This window comes from Lontra canadensis, unplaced genomic scaffold (genome assembly GCF_010015895.1).
Source record: "Lontra canadensis isolate GAN:19392208 unplaced genomic scaffold, GSC_riverotter_1.0 scaffold166, whole genome shotgun sequence".
Lineage (NCBI taxonomy): Eukaryota > Metazoa > Chordata > Mammalia > Carnivora > Mustelidae > Lontra > Lontra canadensis.
The window spans coordinates 1,575,392-1,591,372 of record NW_022631160.1 but is presented as its reverse complement, the minus strand read 5'-3'; the positions used below and the strand labels follow the sequence as shown (position 1 = coordinate 1,591,372).

The following is a 15,981-nucleotide window of genomic DNA, read 5'->3' as shown; positions in this document are numbered from 1 at the left end:
CCCCACAGTCTCTGCACATATTGATCTTGCCTGTAATGAGTTTGCTTAGGTCCACGAGTCATCACCCTGTTGAGATCTGAGTCACTGGTGGGAGAGTTGAGGTGACAGAGTGTACTTCACTGATTGCACCAGCACCAATTGCTTTGTCCCTGTTCCTTTTAGAAAAGTCCAAGGATTCATCTGTATAAAATTTATTTAGATTCTTTTCTTCTTTATCAATAGCATGAGTAGGGTATGACAAATGAGACAGCCGCCCCAGAGAACAGACTAGATTCACAGCATTATTCCATAGAACTTTCTGAGATGATGGAAATGTCCTGTGTCTGTATTATTGAACACTTGAAATGTGGCTAGTGAGACTAAGGAATTATATTTTCATTTTCTTTAATTTTAACTAATTTCAGTTTAAGTAGCCGCATGTGGCTAGTAGCTACTGTTTTGGACAGTGCATATCTAGAAGGAGCTCAGAGAGGTAAGTACTGTGATAGAGTAGGAAACAACTAGTCAAAAAGAGAACCGATGTGACACAGGGAACCCTGGATTAGAAATAAAAGCCCTGGTTTTAGTCTTAGCTCTACCACTGGGTGACCTCACTCTTTCTGGCTTCAACCTCCTCAACTTCGAGTTGAAAGGTTGGATTAATGTCAGAAGTGCCAAAATGGTAGCTAAGGACTGAATTTATCTTTGGAATACAGATGAGTTCCAGGAAAATCTTTTAAATATTACATGAATGCCTTCTAGGGTTGTATGTACATGAATGTGCACATGCATGTGCATGGCAAGGGCAGGATGGCAGGTAGTCATTTACTCCAGGTCACCAGAGTTCCTCCCATTCTCCTACACATGCACATGCAAACGCACACATGCACACACCACTGCATTACCTATGTTTACCCTGAAGGCATATTGAATCTGTGACCTTTGGATGAGATGATTTCTAAAGACCCTTCCTACTCCATCATGCTGTTAATTTTTAGACCACTATAGTGCTCCAAACCTGTTTCTACTTTGGGCATATGAATAGAGTATTTTCATAGTTTCCTGCCTCTTGTCTTCTGATTTGATGCAGTTACTGAAGTTTGGAGTCAAGGGTGAGGATGGAAATCAGGTGGGATATAACCCCATCCCCACTCCTCAACTCTGCTGTTTGGCTAGAAGTAAGATTCAGGTCTTCAGAGAACTTGAGAGGCAACATGATGTAGTAGAAAGAGCATAGCTTTTGTAGTCAGCAGACCAGGTTCAGATTATTGGGTTTTCTTTCTTTAAAAAAATAATTACTTATTTGTTTGTTTGTTTGACAGAGAGCAAGAGAAAACACAAGCAGGGGAAGTGGCAGGCAGAGGCAGAAGGAGAAGCAGACACGTTGCTGAGCAGGGAGCCAAATGCGGGTTTCGATCCCTGGACCCTGGGATGGCGCCAGTGCGGGGTCGATCCCAGGACCCTGGGATCATGACCTGAGCTGAAGGCAGATGTTCCACCCAGGCACCCTAGGATTCCATTTCTTGATAGCTGTGTTTCCTAAGTTTATTCACTTGTAAAATAGGGATAGGAAATATTCCTAATCTCCTAAAATCATGGTGGAATTAAATGACATAATGTGTTCATAGACTGAGGCATGTAGAAGAGCCTGAAAAAACTGTCACCCTCATTTTTCTTAGTTCCCTCAGGCATAGGGCTATTTACATCTCTGTCCTCTTTCAGGTTGGAATGGGGGACTACATGGTCTGTCAGCTTCTGAGCTCAAGGCCAGAAACTGCTAATGTTGAGAAAGATGGGGTCTACCTTTAGATACTGTACCAAAGGAACAGACCCAGTATGCACGGCCAGTCTGTGGAGCTGGCTACAAGAACACATGTCAGCCATGGGTTCACCAGATGGCAAGACATTTTGGGGGCCAGGCCTCTATATCTGGGAGAAGATGGGCCCATACCTTCCATCCTGTGCCTTTGGTGGGAGGTGGGAGGTGGGAGTTGACTGTGTATGTGTGCGTATCTCCTGTCATCTTGCACTCTGGGTTGATTTTCCAGTCTCCCCTGTTATTTTACCCTGAGTGCTCTGTGCTCCTCTTACACGACCAACCCCACCATTTTCTCCTTCTCTATCCTGGTTGTTGATCTAAATGTGTGGTCCATTCTTGCATTGACTTACCGAGTTGCACTATGACTGGAGTTTGCAGGACTTATTTTTCTAATTAAAACTGAAAATCAGTTCCAGGTAAGTATTTCTTCTATAGGATCCAGAAATACATCAGCGACAGGTTTTTTTGTATATATCCATTTAAATTGAGTAATCAACTTATCTCTTTGGTTTATTTTTATTTATTATTATATAAAGGGATTAGAGATAAAATGGTTTATCGTTCTCCCCAGTGCAACTGCCTATGCTAGGCCTCAAAGTTATGACCTCCTCAGTTTTGTCTATTTACGCCAATATAAATGCTAGTAAACATCAGGATGCTCATGTACCTCTAAATTGTGTGTGTGCAAGCATGGGGGGAGGGTGATTCTTAAGGTTTAAGTTTGTAATTCATGTTGTTTTAAAAGAAGATATTTCTATCATCCTTTCTGATGGCTGCCTCTTAGTTTGGGTCCCATTTTTCCAGTCAGGGATATTCTGTTACTCTTTTGATAATATTGGGGATTTCAGCCCTTTATCTTCTCAATCTTCTATTTGTTAAAGAAAAAAAAATCAGTATGTGTGTTACAGTGTATGTTCAACTATGGGCATAATGTTTTACAATATCTTAAGCTGTATAGTGTTCAGTAGAAAATGCTGTAACACCAGAAAATTCCCATTTATTGAACCCAAAAATGGGATTGAGGAGAAAGCAAGATATGAAAGTTTGGGTTTAGTAGGGATTTGGAATGATAAATCATTCATTCAACCAGTGTTTAAACTGAGCACTTGTTCTTAAGGAGTTTAGATTCTGTGACCAGGGAGAATGAATATCCCTATTTTCTTAGCTTGGGCAATTTTTCTAACGGGGTAGCTGAGTGGTGTGTTTGGCCATTGAAAGCAACTCCAAGTTTTCCTTTCCTTCCCTGTAGCCCGGAAGCTGAAGAAACTTGGTAATCTGAAACTACAAGAGGAAGGGGAGGCTTCCAGTGCCACCAGCCCCACTGAGGAGCCAACCCAGAAGTTGACAGTGTCACATATTGAAGGCTATGAGTGTCAGCCCATCTTTCTGAATGTCCTTGAAGCCATTGAGCCGGGCGTGGTGTGTGCTGGACATGACAACAACCAGCCTGACTCCTTCGCAGCCTTGCTTTCTAGCCTTAATGAATTGGGTGAAAGACAGCTTGTACATGTGGTCAAGTGGGCCAAGGCCTTGCCTGGTAAGGAAATGGGAAGTGGGGGCATGGGATAAGGGAGATCATATTTAGCAAATTGCTCCTATGGGCCTGCATCATGTCTTAACTCATGCAGTCCTCATAACCCGATGGAGGGGAGAGCTTGGTATAATTCCCACTTGAAAAATAAGGAAACTCCTAAATCAAGGAGAAGAACAGCATGATAGAGTATCCTGTGTTTCTCACATCTGCACATTATGGTCATGTTTGCCTGTTCCACCTACAGACATAGTCAACAAATTTCCCCATAATCACAGATCACATGGAAATACCCTTGTATACCTTAAGGTACTCTTCTACATGCGCACACACAGGCTTACCCACAGAGACAGTCTTGAGCTTGACTGATATTCGGTCTTCGGAAGCCTTATAATACAGTATGGTAGAAGGAAAGAGTTGGGAGTCAGAACGCTTCGGTTCTAGTCTTAGCTCTGCTGGTAACTCATTGTGTGAACCCTTCCCGTTCTGGGTCTATACTGTGTGAGAAGTAGTTTGGACTAAATTGATGGTTGTCAAATTTTGCTTCAAGAAACACTTACTGTTCTTTAAACTGCATTGGGAATTATAGTAGGAGGTAATGTTAGGTGATAATGAAAGAAATACAAAGTGTTTGTCTAACTTCTGTTTGGTTACCACCAGTGACAGGGAAATCACTTTCTCCCTAGGCCATCTGCTATTTGAGCTGGTCTGATTATTAGCATATTAGAGCTTGAAGAAGCCTCAGAGCTCCTCTATCCAAGAATTCACAACTTTTCTTTAGCAGCCCAACTCTTTAATTCTTAAAAAAACATTGTATACAGATCCAAGTGGAGATGGTTGATTTAAAACCAGTGCCTCTCCCTCACTACCCTGAGAGAAGCTTCGGGTCACTCTTACAGAATCTTAGGGCTCCAAGGAGCACAGTTTGAAAACAAGTGAACCATAAACTCTTTAAGGGTTGTCTAAATCCTAAAATTCGATGACTCAAAGATTATTTTGAAATATCAAGAACCTAAACCTGTTATGGAGTCAAAGATTAACCTGCCTTCTAAGAATAACTTCCATTCAGATGGAAATTTATAGTGAACAGAGCAGTTTCATTTGTATTACCTGATTTGATCTTCATAACAGTCTTATAAACCAGTGATTCTTTTTCTAATTAACAGATTAAAAACATTAAAGCTCTAAGCAGTCATGTGCTTGGCCTACAGTTACACAGTCTGAAAGTTGCAGGGCTGGAACTCAAGCCCAGGTCCCTTCCTAATCCCAAATGCCCTCCTCTTTCCACTCAACCCCTAGTCTGTGTGATACCCCTGTAGTTCTGGAGCGCTGGGATTTACAGTGAAGGACCAAAACCTCATCCAAGCCCATTTGGGTCATAATATGATCTCGTTGCCTTCAAAGACATTGCATGTTGGCTGTCAAGCCTCTGTTTTGCCTTTCTAACTCACAAGGCCCAGTTATAGCCACCAGACTATCCTAACACCTTCCTCACTTGAGAAGCCGAGGTTGACTAGCCAATAAGATCACTGGGAAAAAGACCTAAGGACTCTGGTTGTGTATGCAATGTGACAAAACAGAGGGTTCACAAAGGTAGAAAAGAAATGCAAAAAAGAATAAAAAAGGAAAGTTGTTTGTATTCTTATTACTTATTTGATTCTTATTACTTATTTGGCCGGATGTCTTGAGGTCCTTTGCGTAACAAAGAATCAGCTTAATCTTTCCTACCTATTCCCAACCACTTAAATTATCCTATTTATGGGATAGAGAACCTTTTCAAAGATGTGATTCCACTTAATCCTTACAGCAGTCCTGTTAATCAGAGAAGTTATTACTTCCATTTCAAATGACAAGGCTCAGAAAGGTTAACTAACTTGTTCCATTTGGTCACTTAACAGATGGAGCCAGAATTGGGGCTTACATTGTCTGATTTCTAATTTGGTGGTCTTAACAACAATCTAGTGCAAATCATTATAGCAGAATTTATATGACCTAGAGTCACTGGCTTTCCTCAGCTCAACCTCCAGAATGGGAAACCTCCTCTTTAGGTTAACAAGTCTGCAAGTCAGTATCAGTCCACCATCTAGCTCAACCAAGGAGATGATCTTTGACCCTGGGTCATTTAAAATAGTATCCTCAAAAGAAAGCCAATTGCCACATTCAGAAGAACTGTTATTCATATCATCAGTAATTATCTACTAGTTCAAGTTATTTGCTGACCAAACAGATTGAGTTCCTATCTTGTGTGAGCCACTGTGCTAAGCATCTACACAAATTCTGTTGTCAGTTTTCTGTGATGGTGATGATATATGTAAATCACCTAGAATAGTACCTGGACATTAATAAATAATAACTATCAATTGAGAGTAGGTGAGTAGATTGTTCACAAGTACATTTATAATCAGATGTTTCTGGTTTGGAATCTTAGCTATAAACTAGTTGTGTGACCTTGAGCAAATCATGTGTCTACATGTGCTTCTGTTTTTTCATTGGTAGAGGGGGTAGAACAATCACTAACTTGCTAAGTGTAAGTAACATGGAGCTTATGTAGAAAGAGGATAGGTCATTATTATGAGGCTTTCACTAAAATCAATTCAAGCTGCCATCAGCCTTACCTAGAAGTTCATGCATGGGTCCCAAAGATGCTTTATCTTATGTGAAGACTTTAGCTGTCAGATGTACTATAGCAATAAAGATTTCCCAACTGGCCTTTCTTTGAACACATTCTCCCAGACTAGATAGGGGACAACAGACTAGATAGGTTTCCATTGCAGATTGCTGAGAAATTATAATTGACTGAATTTTATTGAGAAAACAGAATCCCAGTGACACTTTCTCTGCTTCCTAACCTGTTGGGTATGTTTCAGAACCTGACAATGACTCCTCTCAATTTCTCCAGAATAGCCTAATACAGTAGAAAATAGGTGTTAAGTGAAGGTATGCTGAAGGAAATCCGTAGGCTGGAGCTACTCTTTCTTCAAGTCATCTCTTACTTAATAGTCATGCTATCTGAGCAGACAACTCCAAAGGCTGGGCATTAAAAAACAGAGTTAAGTGTTGTGATCATATTAGATCTATAGGAAAATTAGCCTGCTATGTTGCTGATATATACACAGTAATCAGGACTGAGTGCTAAGCAGGCCTCACTAAGGACCATTAGTATTATTATAATTACTATTACAGCCAAACTAAGCTTTCCCATTTTTCTCTTCTTTTTTAGTTCTCTGGCATCTCAGGGAAGGAAAAAAGCATCAGTTTTAATGGCTTCCTTGGTACTTGTATAGTTTAATCCTCATTCTACCTAGGTACCCTCATATTCACATACCAAGCGGCCAAGTCTTTCTTGCTTCTGCTACAGAGGTTCAGGGTTCAAGCTCCCAGGTCCTTTCCCCAAGATGTGTTGCATAATTGGTCCCTGCTTTTTGTGTCCTACTAGGAAGAGTTAGTACCAGGAGTTCTGTGCTGCAAAATGACTTCTGGCTGGAAATACTCTGGAGTCTGAGACTTCAGCTAGTTTGTCAACATGTCACTACAGTGAAGACGGGAGGCACAGGCCTGGGAGCTAAGACTGCAGCCAGTCCATTGAGCTGCAGTGGTGGTGATCTGGGGACTCTATAGTCTTTGTTGTCTAGTAGGCTTGGGACCTTAAAGAAAAGGGAAATTGGCTTTTTGTGTTGGCAAGGACCAACCAAACAGAACAATGTGTCTCTATAGTGTAGACTTCAGACCTGGGCCTGTGGCTAAGAAACACTCATGACCTTGGTAGTTCTTGAGCTGTGTCCTTCAGCAGTAGAAGGCAAAAAGCACTGAGGTAGAGAATCAGAGCACCTAGGTTCTAGTCCCAATTCAGGCACATATAGACTGTATGACCTTGGGGAAGTCAGTTAACTTATCTGGCCCTCAGATTCTTTGTTGGCAAAATGAGTGTCACATTGTCTACCCTCTGGGGTTATTGTGAGAGTTAAGTCAGGTCATCAACAAGAAAGCTATAAGCTTTATCTATATTCATGGAAGCATTCTTAATGAGGTATAGCAAAACAAACAGATAATTCTGGATCTTTTGGGGAAAAGAGAAATAGGGTGCTGGTAGGAGATGAGCTCTGAGGTGATTCTCTAAACATTCAATTGTCTCGAAAATTCCAGAAGAATATAGGTACATCTGTTCTACCTTGTGGTATTCTGGAAGTAGCATCTAGGAACCTCCTTTCTCTGAGACTAAGGGAGATAATTTGGAGATCATCTAATTCCCATTTTATAAAATGAAAAAAATGTTCATTATTCCATTTAATTACTATCACATTAATATAATATTAAATTAACATTTCAAAGATGTGTACTTAAGTATCTGAACTGTGCTACGTACTAGCGAGGAAAAGATGAAAGAAAAGATGGTCCCTGTCTTCAGGAATCGACAAGTCTCATGGAGGAGACATATGTGTACATAAGTAAATTCTAGTACTGTGTAATGAGTGCTGTGATTGAGTAGGGGTACACAAAGTTCAGTAAGAAGGTAAAAGAAGAATCTTTTCTTCTGCATAGGTGAGTTGGAAAAGCCTTCACAGAGGAAGTAGCTTTCACTGAAGATTTGAAAGATGAGTAGGTATTTATCAGATGGAACCCCTGGGAATGGAGGAATACATTCTAGGCAAAGCCAACTGCCTGTGCAGAGATAGCAGAGCTATAGAGGCATGAGAAAGTATGGTGTGTTCAGCAAACTAAACATTTCAGAATAACTAGAACCTAAATTACAAGTGACAAGAAATTAGTCTAAGGAGACAGGTCATAAGGAACTTGTTTGTGCATAATAATGGCAGTAGAGCAGGAATGACAGGGTAGGAAACTAGCAGAGCCAGGTTACTTGTTGAATAGAAAATAATGGATAGGAAGTGAGAGCCAGAAAGAGGATCAGAGTAAAGATAGAGCCTGAAGGTGGTATAGAGAAGGCAGTTGCTATCAAAGGCATTACAACGTATGCTGATATATAATAATATCCATTCGCCAGGGTTGTTAAAAGGGACAAATGAGATTATAGCTAGAAAAGATCTTTGTCAAGTGAAAAGTGTTGTCCACATAGGAGAAATGATTATTACACCGCATCTTCAGAAAGGCATATAGTAATCAAGAGCACAGGCTTTAGAGTCAGACTGCTTGGCTTTGGAATGTGGTCTGCCAATTATTAGCCTTATGATCTTAGACAAGTTTCTTAACCTTTCTCTAATTCTCTTTTACTAATTCACAGAATGGGTTTACTAGTAGTACCTACTTTACTGGATCATTGTGAAGATTAAGTGAGTTAATATAAGTAACATACTTCTACAAGAATTCATTCATCGTAAGCAGCCAGTGTTAGATGATAATTCTCTTCCAAATGACAGTACAATTTTTTGCCTCCATCATCATCTCATTTGAGTAGCTTAGTGAAGTAGGGTAAGCAAGGAATATTATCCCCACCACACAGTTTGTTTTTCCCCAGCTCCTCAGCATTATTGGTCCCTGGGTCTCCTCAGGAGCTGCCTAAGTGCCAGTGGTTCTCAGCCCAGTAGAGGGCCGGGACTTCATTCAGCCCATCAATGCTCAGTCTGACCACTGCCTCTGCCCCATCTTCAGGCTTCCGCAACTTGCATGTGGATGACCAGATGGCAGTCATTCAGTACTCCTGGATGGGGCTTATGGTGTTTGCCATGGGCTGGCGGTCCTTCACCAATGTCAACTCCAGGATGCTCTACTTCGCCCCTGACCTGGTCTTCAATGAGTAAGTGTTCATGGGCCCAGAATTCACATAAAACATAACATCCTGGCCAGACCTGGTTGGTGGTGATGATGGTAATGGGAGTAACAGTGGCAGGGGAAAGGGGAGTAGGCCATTTGACCTGTATGTGAGGCAGTAGAGGCTTCAGTCAGCCTTCCCAATCTGATGTGGCTTTGCCCTGCCGAAAGGCCACCTGGTGGAAAGCAGTGGGGGAGGGGGGTGGGTGCTGGCCATTCCTTTCCCACCCAAGACCTAGTATTTTGGCCATGTTTCTGACCTGCCCTGAAGATTATCTCAACCTCATGTCATGGACCCTCTTCTTCACATTGAGCAACACAGGGAATGGACAAAAAGACTAGCTGTGAAATCTGAAGTTGCTGTGGTCCCTTTGCCTCCACTGAGGGCTATTGCCAGTCACCATTCTTTGAGAAGTTCTTCTGTGCTAGGACTATATTAGATACTTCCTATACCTCTTCTCATTGAGCCCTCATGATAACCTGATCTCCCCTTTTTATAGATAATATTTTTTAATGAATGGGGAAAATGAGGCTCAACAAAATAAAATAAAGTGGCTCACTGAAGGCATATTACTGATAGAATTCAAAGTAGGTCTGCATAACTCTTAGCTCTTATACTGCCTTATGGGGTTAAATGACGGGGAGGAGCAGCTCTACCACTCTCTGGCCATGTGACGTTGGCCCAGCCACTCCCCTTCTCTTTAAAAACAGGTTTAAGTGAAACCTTAGTGGCTCAGTTGGTTAAGCATCTAACTCGTGGTTTTGGCTCAGGTTGTGATCTTGGGGTTGTGACACCTAACCCTGCATGGGGCTCCACGATCAACAGGGAATCTGGTTTCCCTCTCCCTCTGCCCCTCCCCCCACTTGTGCTGTCTGTCCCTCTCTCAAATAAATTAATACATCTTAAAAGAAAAAGCCCATATGTCTATTGATAGATGAATGGATAAAGAAGATGTAGTATGTATATATATACAATGGAACATTACTCAGCCATCAAAAAGAGTGAAATCTTACCATTTGCAAATATGTGCATGGATGGAACTGGAGGGTATTATGCTAAGAAAAATGAGTCAATTAGAGAAAGACAATTATTATATTATTTCACTCATATGTGGAATTTAATAAACAAAGCAGAAGATCATAGGGGGAGGAAGGGAAAAATAAAGTAAGATGAAATCAGAGAGGGAGATAAACCGTAAGAGACTCTTAACTACAGGAACAAACTAAGGGTTGCTGGAGGGGAGGTAGGTGGGAGATGGGGCAACTGGGTGATGGTCATTTAAAAAGAGCACTTGGGGGCCCCTGGGTGGCTCAGTGGGTTAAAGCCTCTGCCTTCAGCTCAGGTCATGATCCCAGGGTCCTGGGATCAAGCCCCACATTGGGCTCTCTGCTCAGCAGGAAGCCTGCTTCCTCCTCTCTCTCTGCCTGCCTCTCTGCCTACCTGTGATCTCTGTCTGTCAAATAAATAAATAAAATCTTTTAAAAAGAAAAAAATAGGGGAAGAGTCAAGATGGTGGAGAAGTAGCAGGCTGAGACTACATCAGGTAGCAGGAGATCAGCTAGATAGCTTCTCTAAAGATTGCAAACACCTACAAATCCAAGGGGAGATCGAAGAGAGGAAGAACAGCAATTCTAGAACAGAAAATCAACCACTTTCTGAAATGTAGGACTGGTGGAGAAGTGAATCCAAAGCGACGGGAAGATAGACCGCGGTGGGGAGGGGCCGGCTCCCGGCAAGTGGCGGAGCAACAGAGCACTAAATCAGGACTTTTAGAACTCTGTTCCGCTGAGGGACATCGCTCCAGAGGCTACACCAGGGTGAAGCCCACACGGGGTCAGCGTGGCCTCAGGTCCCGCAGGGTCACAGAAGGATCAGGGGTCTCTGAGTGTCGCAGAGCTTGCAGGTATTAGAACAGGGAAGCTGGCTACAGAGACAGAGCCGAGGAGTGAGCTCTCAGCTCGGGGTTACCTTGAACTGGTCGCAGGCTCGGTCAGCTCAGAGTGCAGCTGGAGGCCAGGGAGATGGGAGTAATTGGGCGCTATTCTCTGAGGGCGCGCTGAGGAGTGGGGCCCCGAGCTCTCCGCTCCTCCGGGCCGGAGACTGGGAGGCCGCCATTTTCATTCTCGTCCTCCGGAACCCTACGGAAAGCATTCAGGGAACAAAAGCTCCTAAAAGCAAACCCGAGCTGATTATTTAGCCCGGCCCCTGGTAAGGGCGGTGCAATTCCGCCTGGGGCAAAGACACTTGAGAATCACTACAATAGGCCCCTCCCCCAGAAGATCAACAAGAAATCCACCCAGGACCAAGTTCACCTACCAAGGAGTACAGGTCCAATATCAAGGAGAGCAGCGGAGTTCCAGAGGAGAAGAAAGCAAAGCACGAAACTCATGGCTTTCTCCCCATGATTCTTTAGTCTTGCAGTTAATTTAATTTTTTTTCATTTTTTTTTCTTCTTCGGCTAAATATTTTTTAACTTTTACCCTTTTCTTTTTTAACGTTTTTTTAACTAGTTTATCATATATATTTTTTTTTCATTTTTATATTTTTTCTTTATTCATTTTCTTTTTTTAATTGCTTCTTTTTTTTCTGAACCTCTTTTTATCCCCTTTCTCCCCCCCACAATTTGGGATCTCTTCTGATTTGGTTAAAGTGTATTATCCTGGGGTCTTTAGCACCCTTTTAGTATTTTACTTGCTCCTTCATATACTCTTATCTCGACAAAATGACAAGGTGGAAAAATTCACCACAAAAAAAAAGAACAAGAGGCAGTACCAAAGGCTAGGGACCTAATCCATACAGACATTGGTAATATGTCAGATCTAGAGTTCAGAATGACAATTCTCAGGGTTCTAGCCAGGCTCGAAAAAGGCATGGAAGATATTAGAGAAACCCTCTTGGGAGATAAAAGCCCTTTCTGGAGAAATAAAAGAGCTAAAATCTAACCAAGTTGAAATAAAAAAAGGTATTAATGAGGTGCAATCAAAAATGGAGGCTCTTACTGCTAGGAGAAATGAGGCAGAAGAAAGAATTAGTGATATAGAAGACCAAATGACAGAGAATAAAGAAGCTGAGCAAAAGAGGGACAAACAGCTACTGGACCATAAGGGGAGAATTTGAGAGATAAGTGACACCATAAGACAAAACAACATTAGAATAATTGGGATTCCAGAAGAAGAAGAAAGAGAGAGGGGAGCAGAAGGTATATTGGAGAGAATTGTTGTAGAGAATTTCCCTAATATGGGAAAGGAAACAAGCTTCAAAATCCAGGAGGTGCAGAGAACCCCCCACAAAATAAACAAGAATAGCTCCACACCCTGTCACCTAATAAAAACATTTACAAGTCTTAGTGACAAAGAGAAAATCCGGAAAGCAGCCCGGGAAAAGAAGTCTGTAACATACAATGCCAAAAATATTAGAGTGGCAGCAGACTTATCCACAGAGACCTGGCAGGCCAAAAAGAGCTGGCATGATATATTCAGAGCACTAAACGAGAAAAACATGCAGCCAAGAATACTATATCCAGCTAGGCTATCATTGAAAATAGAAGGAGAGATAAAAAGCTTCCAGGACAAACAAAAACTGAAAGAATTTGCAAACACCAAACCAGCTCTACAGGAAATATTGAAAAGGGTCCTCTAAGCAAAGAGAGAGCCTAAAAATAGTAATCAGAAAGGAACACAGACAATATACAGTAACAGTCACCTTACAGGCAATACAATGGCACTAAATTCATTACTCAATAGTTACCCTGAATGTTAATGGGCTACATGCCCCAATCAAAAGACACAGGGTATCAGAATGGATAAAAAAACAAAACCCATCTATATGTTGCCTACAAGAAACTCATTTTAAACCCGAAGACACCTCCAGATTTAAAGTGAGGGGGTGGAAAACAATTTACCATGCTAATGGACATCAAAAGAAAGCTGCGGTGGCAATCCTTATATCAGATCAATTAGATTTTAACCCAAACACTATAATAAGAGATGAGGAAGGACACTATATCATACTCAAAGGATCTGTCCAACAAGAAGGTCTAACAATTTTAAATACCTATGCCCCTAACGTGGGAGCAGCCAACTATATAAACCAATTAATAACAAAATCAAAGAAACACATCAACAATAATACCATAATAGTAGGGGACATTAACACTCCCCTCACTGAAATGGACATATCATCCAAGCAAAAGAGCAACAAGGAAATAAAGGCCTTAAATGACACACTGGACCAGATGGACATCACAGATATATTCAGAACATTCCATCCCAAAGCAACAGAATACACATTCTTCTCTAGTGCACATGGAACATTCTCCAGAATAGATCACATCCTGGGTCCTAAATCAGATCTCAACCGGTATCAAAAGATTGGGATCATTCCCTGCACATTTTCAGACCACAATGCTCTGAAGCTAGAACTCAATCACAAGAGGAAATTTGGAAAGAACCCAAATACATGGAGACTAAACAGCATCCTTCTAAAGAATGAATGGGTCAACCAGGAAATTAAAGAAGAATTGACAAAATTCATGGAAACAAATGATAATGAAAACACAACGGTTCAAAATCTGTGGGACACAACCAAAGCAGTCCTGAGAGGAAAATATATAGCGGTACAAGCCTTTCTCAAGAAATAAGAAAGGTCTCAAGTACACAACCTAACCATACACCTAAAGGAGCTGGAGAAAGAACAAGAAAGAAACCCTAAACCCAGCAGGAGAAGAGAAATCATAAAGATCAGAGCAGAAATCAATGAAATAGAAACCAAAAAAACAATAGAGCAAATCAACAAAACTAGGAGCTGGTTCTTTGAAAGAATTAATAAGATTGATAAACCCCTGGCCAGACTTATCAAAAAGAAAAGAGAAAAGACCCAAATAAATAAAATCATGAATGAAAGAGGAGAGATCACAACTAACACCAAAGAAATAAACACAATTATAAGAACATACTATGAGCAACTCTATGCCAACAAATTTGACAATCTGGAAGAAGTGGATGCATTCCTAGAGACATATAAACTACCACACCTGAACCAGGAAGAAATAGAAAACCTGAACAGACCCATAACCAGTAAGGAGATTGAAACAGTCATCAAAAATCTCCAAACAATCAAAAACTCAGGGCCAGACGCTTCCCGGGGGAATTCTACCAAACATTTAAAGAAGAACTAATTCGTATTCTCCTGAAACTGTTCCAAAAAATAGAAATGGAAGGAAAACTTCCAAACTCATTTTATGAGGCCAGCATCACCTTGATCCCAAAACCAGACAAGGATCCCATCAAAAAAGAGAACTACAGACCAATATCCTTGATGAACACAGATGCAAAAATTCTCACCAAAATACTTGCCAATAGGATTCAACAGTACATTAAAAGGATTATTCACCACGACCAAGTGGGATTTACTCCAGGGCTGCAAGGTTGGTTCAACATCCGCAAATCAGTCAATGTGATACAACACATTAATAAAAGAAAGAACAAGAACCATATGATACTCTCCATAGATGCTGAAAAAGCATTTGACAAAGTACAGCATCCCTTCCTGATCAAAACTCTTCAAAGTGTAGGGATAGAGAGCACATACCTCAATATTATCAAAGCCATCTATGAAAAACCCACCGCAAATATCATTCTCAATGGAGAAAAACTGAAAGCTTTTCAGCTGAGGTCAGGAACAGGGCAGGGATGTCCATTATCACCACTGCTATTCAACATAGTACTAGAAGTCCTAGCCTCAGCAATCAGACAAAAAAAGGAAATTAAAGGCATCCAAATTGACAAAGAAGAAGTCAAACTATCACTCTTCGCAGATGATATGATACTATATGTGGAAAACCCAAAAGACTCCACTCCAAAACTGCTAGAACGTGTGCAGGAATTCAGTAAAGTGTCAGGATATAAAATCAATGCACAGAAATCAGTTGCATTTCTCTACACCAACAACAAGACAGAAGAAAGAGAAATTAAGGAGTCAATCCCATTTACAATTGCACCCAAAACTATAAGATACCTAGGAATAAACCTAACCAAAGAGGCAAAGAATCTATACTCAGAAAACTATAAAGTACTCATGAAAGAAATTGAGGAAGACACAAAGAAATGGAAAAATGTTCCATGCTCCTGGATTGGAAGAACAAATGTTGTGAAAATGTCTATGCTACCTAAAGCAATCTACACATTTAATGCAATCCCTATCAAAATCCCACCTTTTTTTTTTTCAAATAAATGGAACAAATAATCCTAAAATTTATATGGAACCAGAAAAGACCTCAAATAGCCAAAGGAATATTGAAAAAGAAAGCCAAAGTTGGTGGCATCACAATTCCAGACTTCAAGCTCTATTACAAAGCTGTCATCATCAAGACAGCATGGTACTGGCACAAAAACAGACACATAGATCAATGGAACAGAATAGAGAGCCCAGAAATAGACCCTCAACTCTATGGTCAACTAATCTTCAACATAGCAGGAAAGAATGTCCAATGGAAAAAAAGACAGGCTCTTCAATAAATGGTGTTGGGAGAATTGGACAGCCACATGCAGAAAAATGAAATTGGACCATTTCCTTACACTACACACGAAAATAGACTCAAAATGGATGTAGGACCTCAATGTGAGAAAGGAATCCATCAAAATCCTTGAGGAGAACACAGGCAGCAACCTCTTCGACCTCAGCCGCAGCAACATCTTCCTAGGAACATCACCAAAGGCAAGGTAAGCAAGGGCAAAAAGGAACTATTGGGATTTCATCAAGATCAAAAGCTTTTGCACAGCAAAGGAAACAGTTCACAAAACCAAAAGACAGCTGACAGAATGGGAGAAGATATTTGCAAATGACATATAAGATAAAGGGCAAGTGTCCAAAATCTATAAAGAACTT

At 41.0% G+C, this 15,981-nt stretch overlaps 1 protein-coding gene across 1 annotated transcript in view; it reads left to right on the top strand.

Moving 5' to 3' along the window:
• Window positions 1-15,981, top strand: part of AR (androgen receptor) — a 207,409-nt gene that overhangs the window by 185,043 nt on the left and 6,385 nt on the right. The window contains exons 4-5 of the mRNA XM_032845588.1: window positions 3,048-3,335; window positions 8,937-9,081. Of these exons, the coding sequence (XP_032701479.1) occupies window positions 3,048-3,335; window positions 8,937-9,081 (433 nt within the window). The remainder of the gene's footprint in view (window positions 1-3,047; window positions 3,336-8,936; window positions 9,082-15,981) is intronic.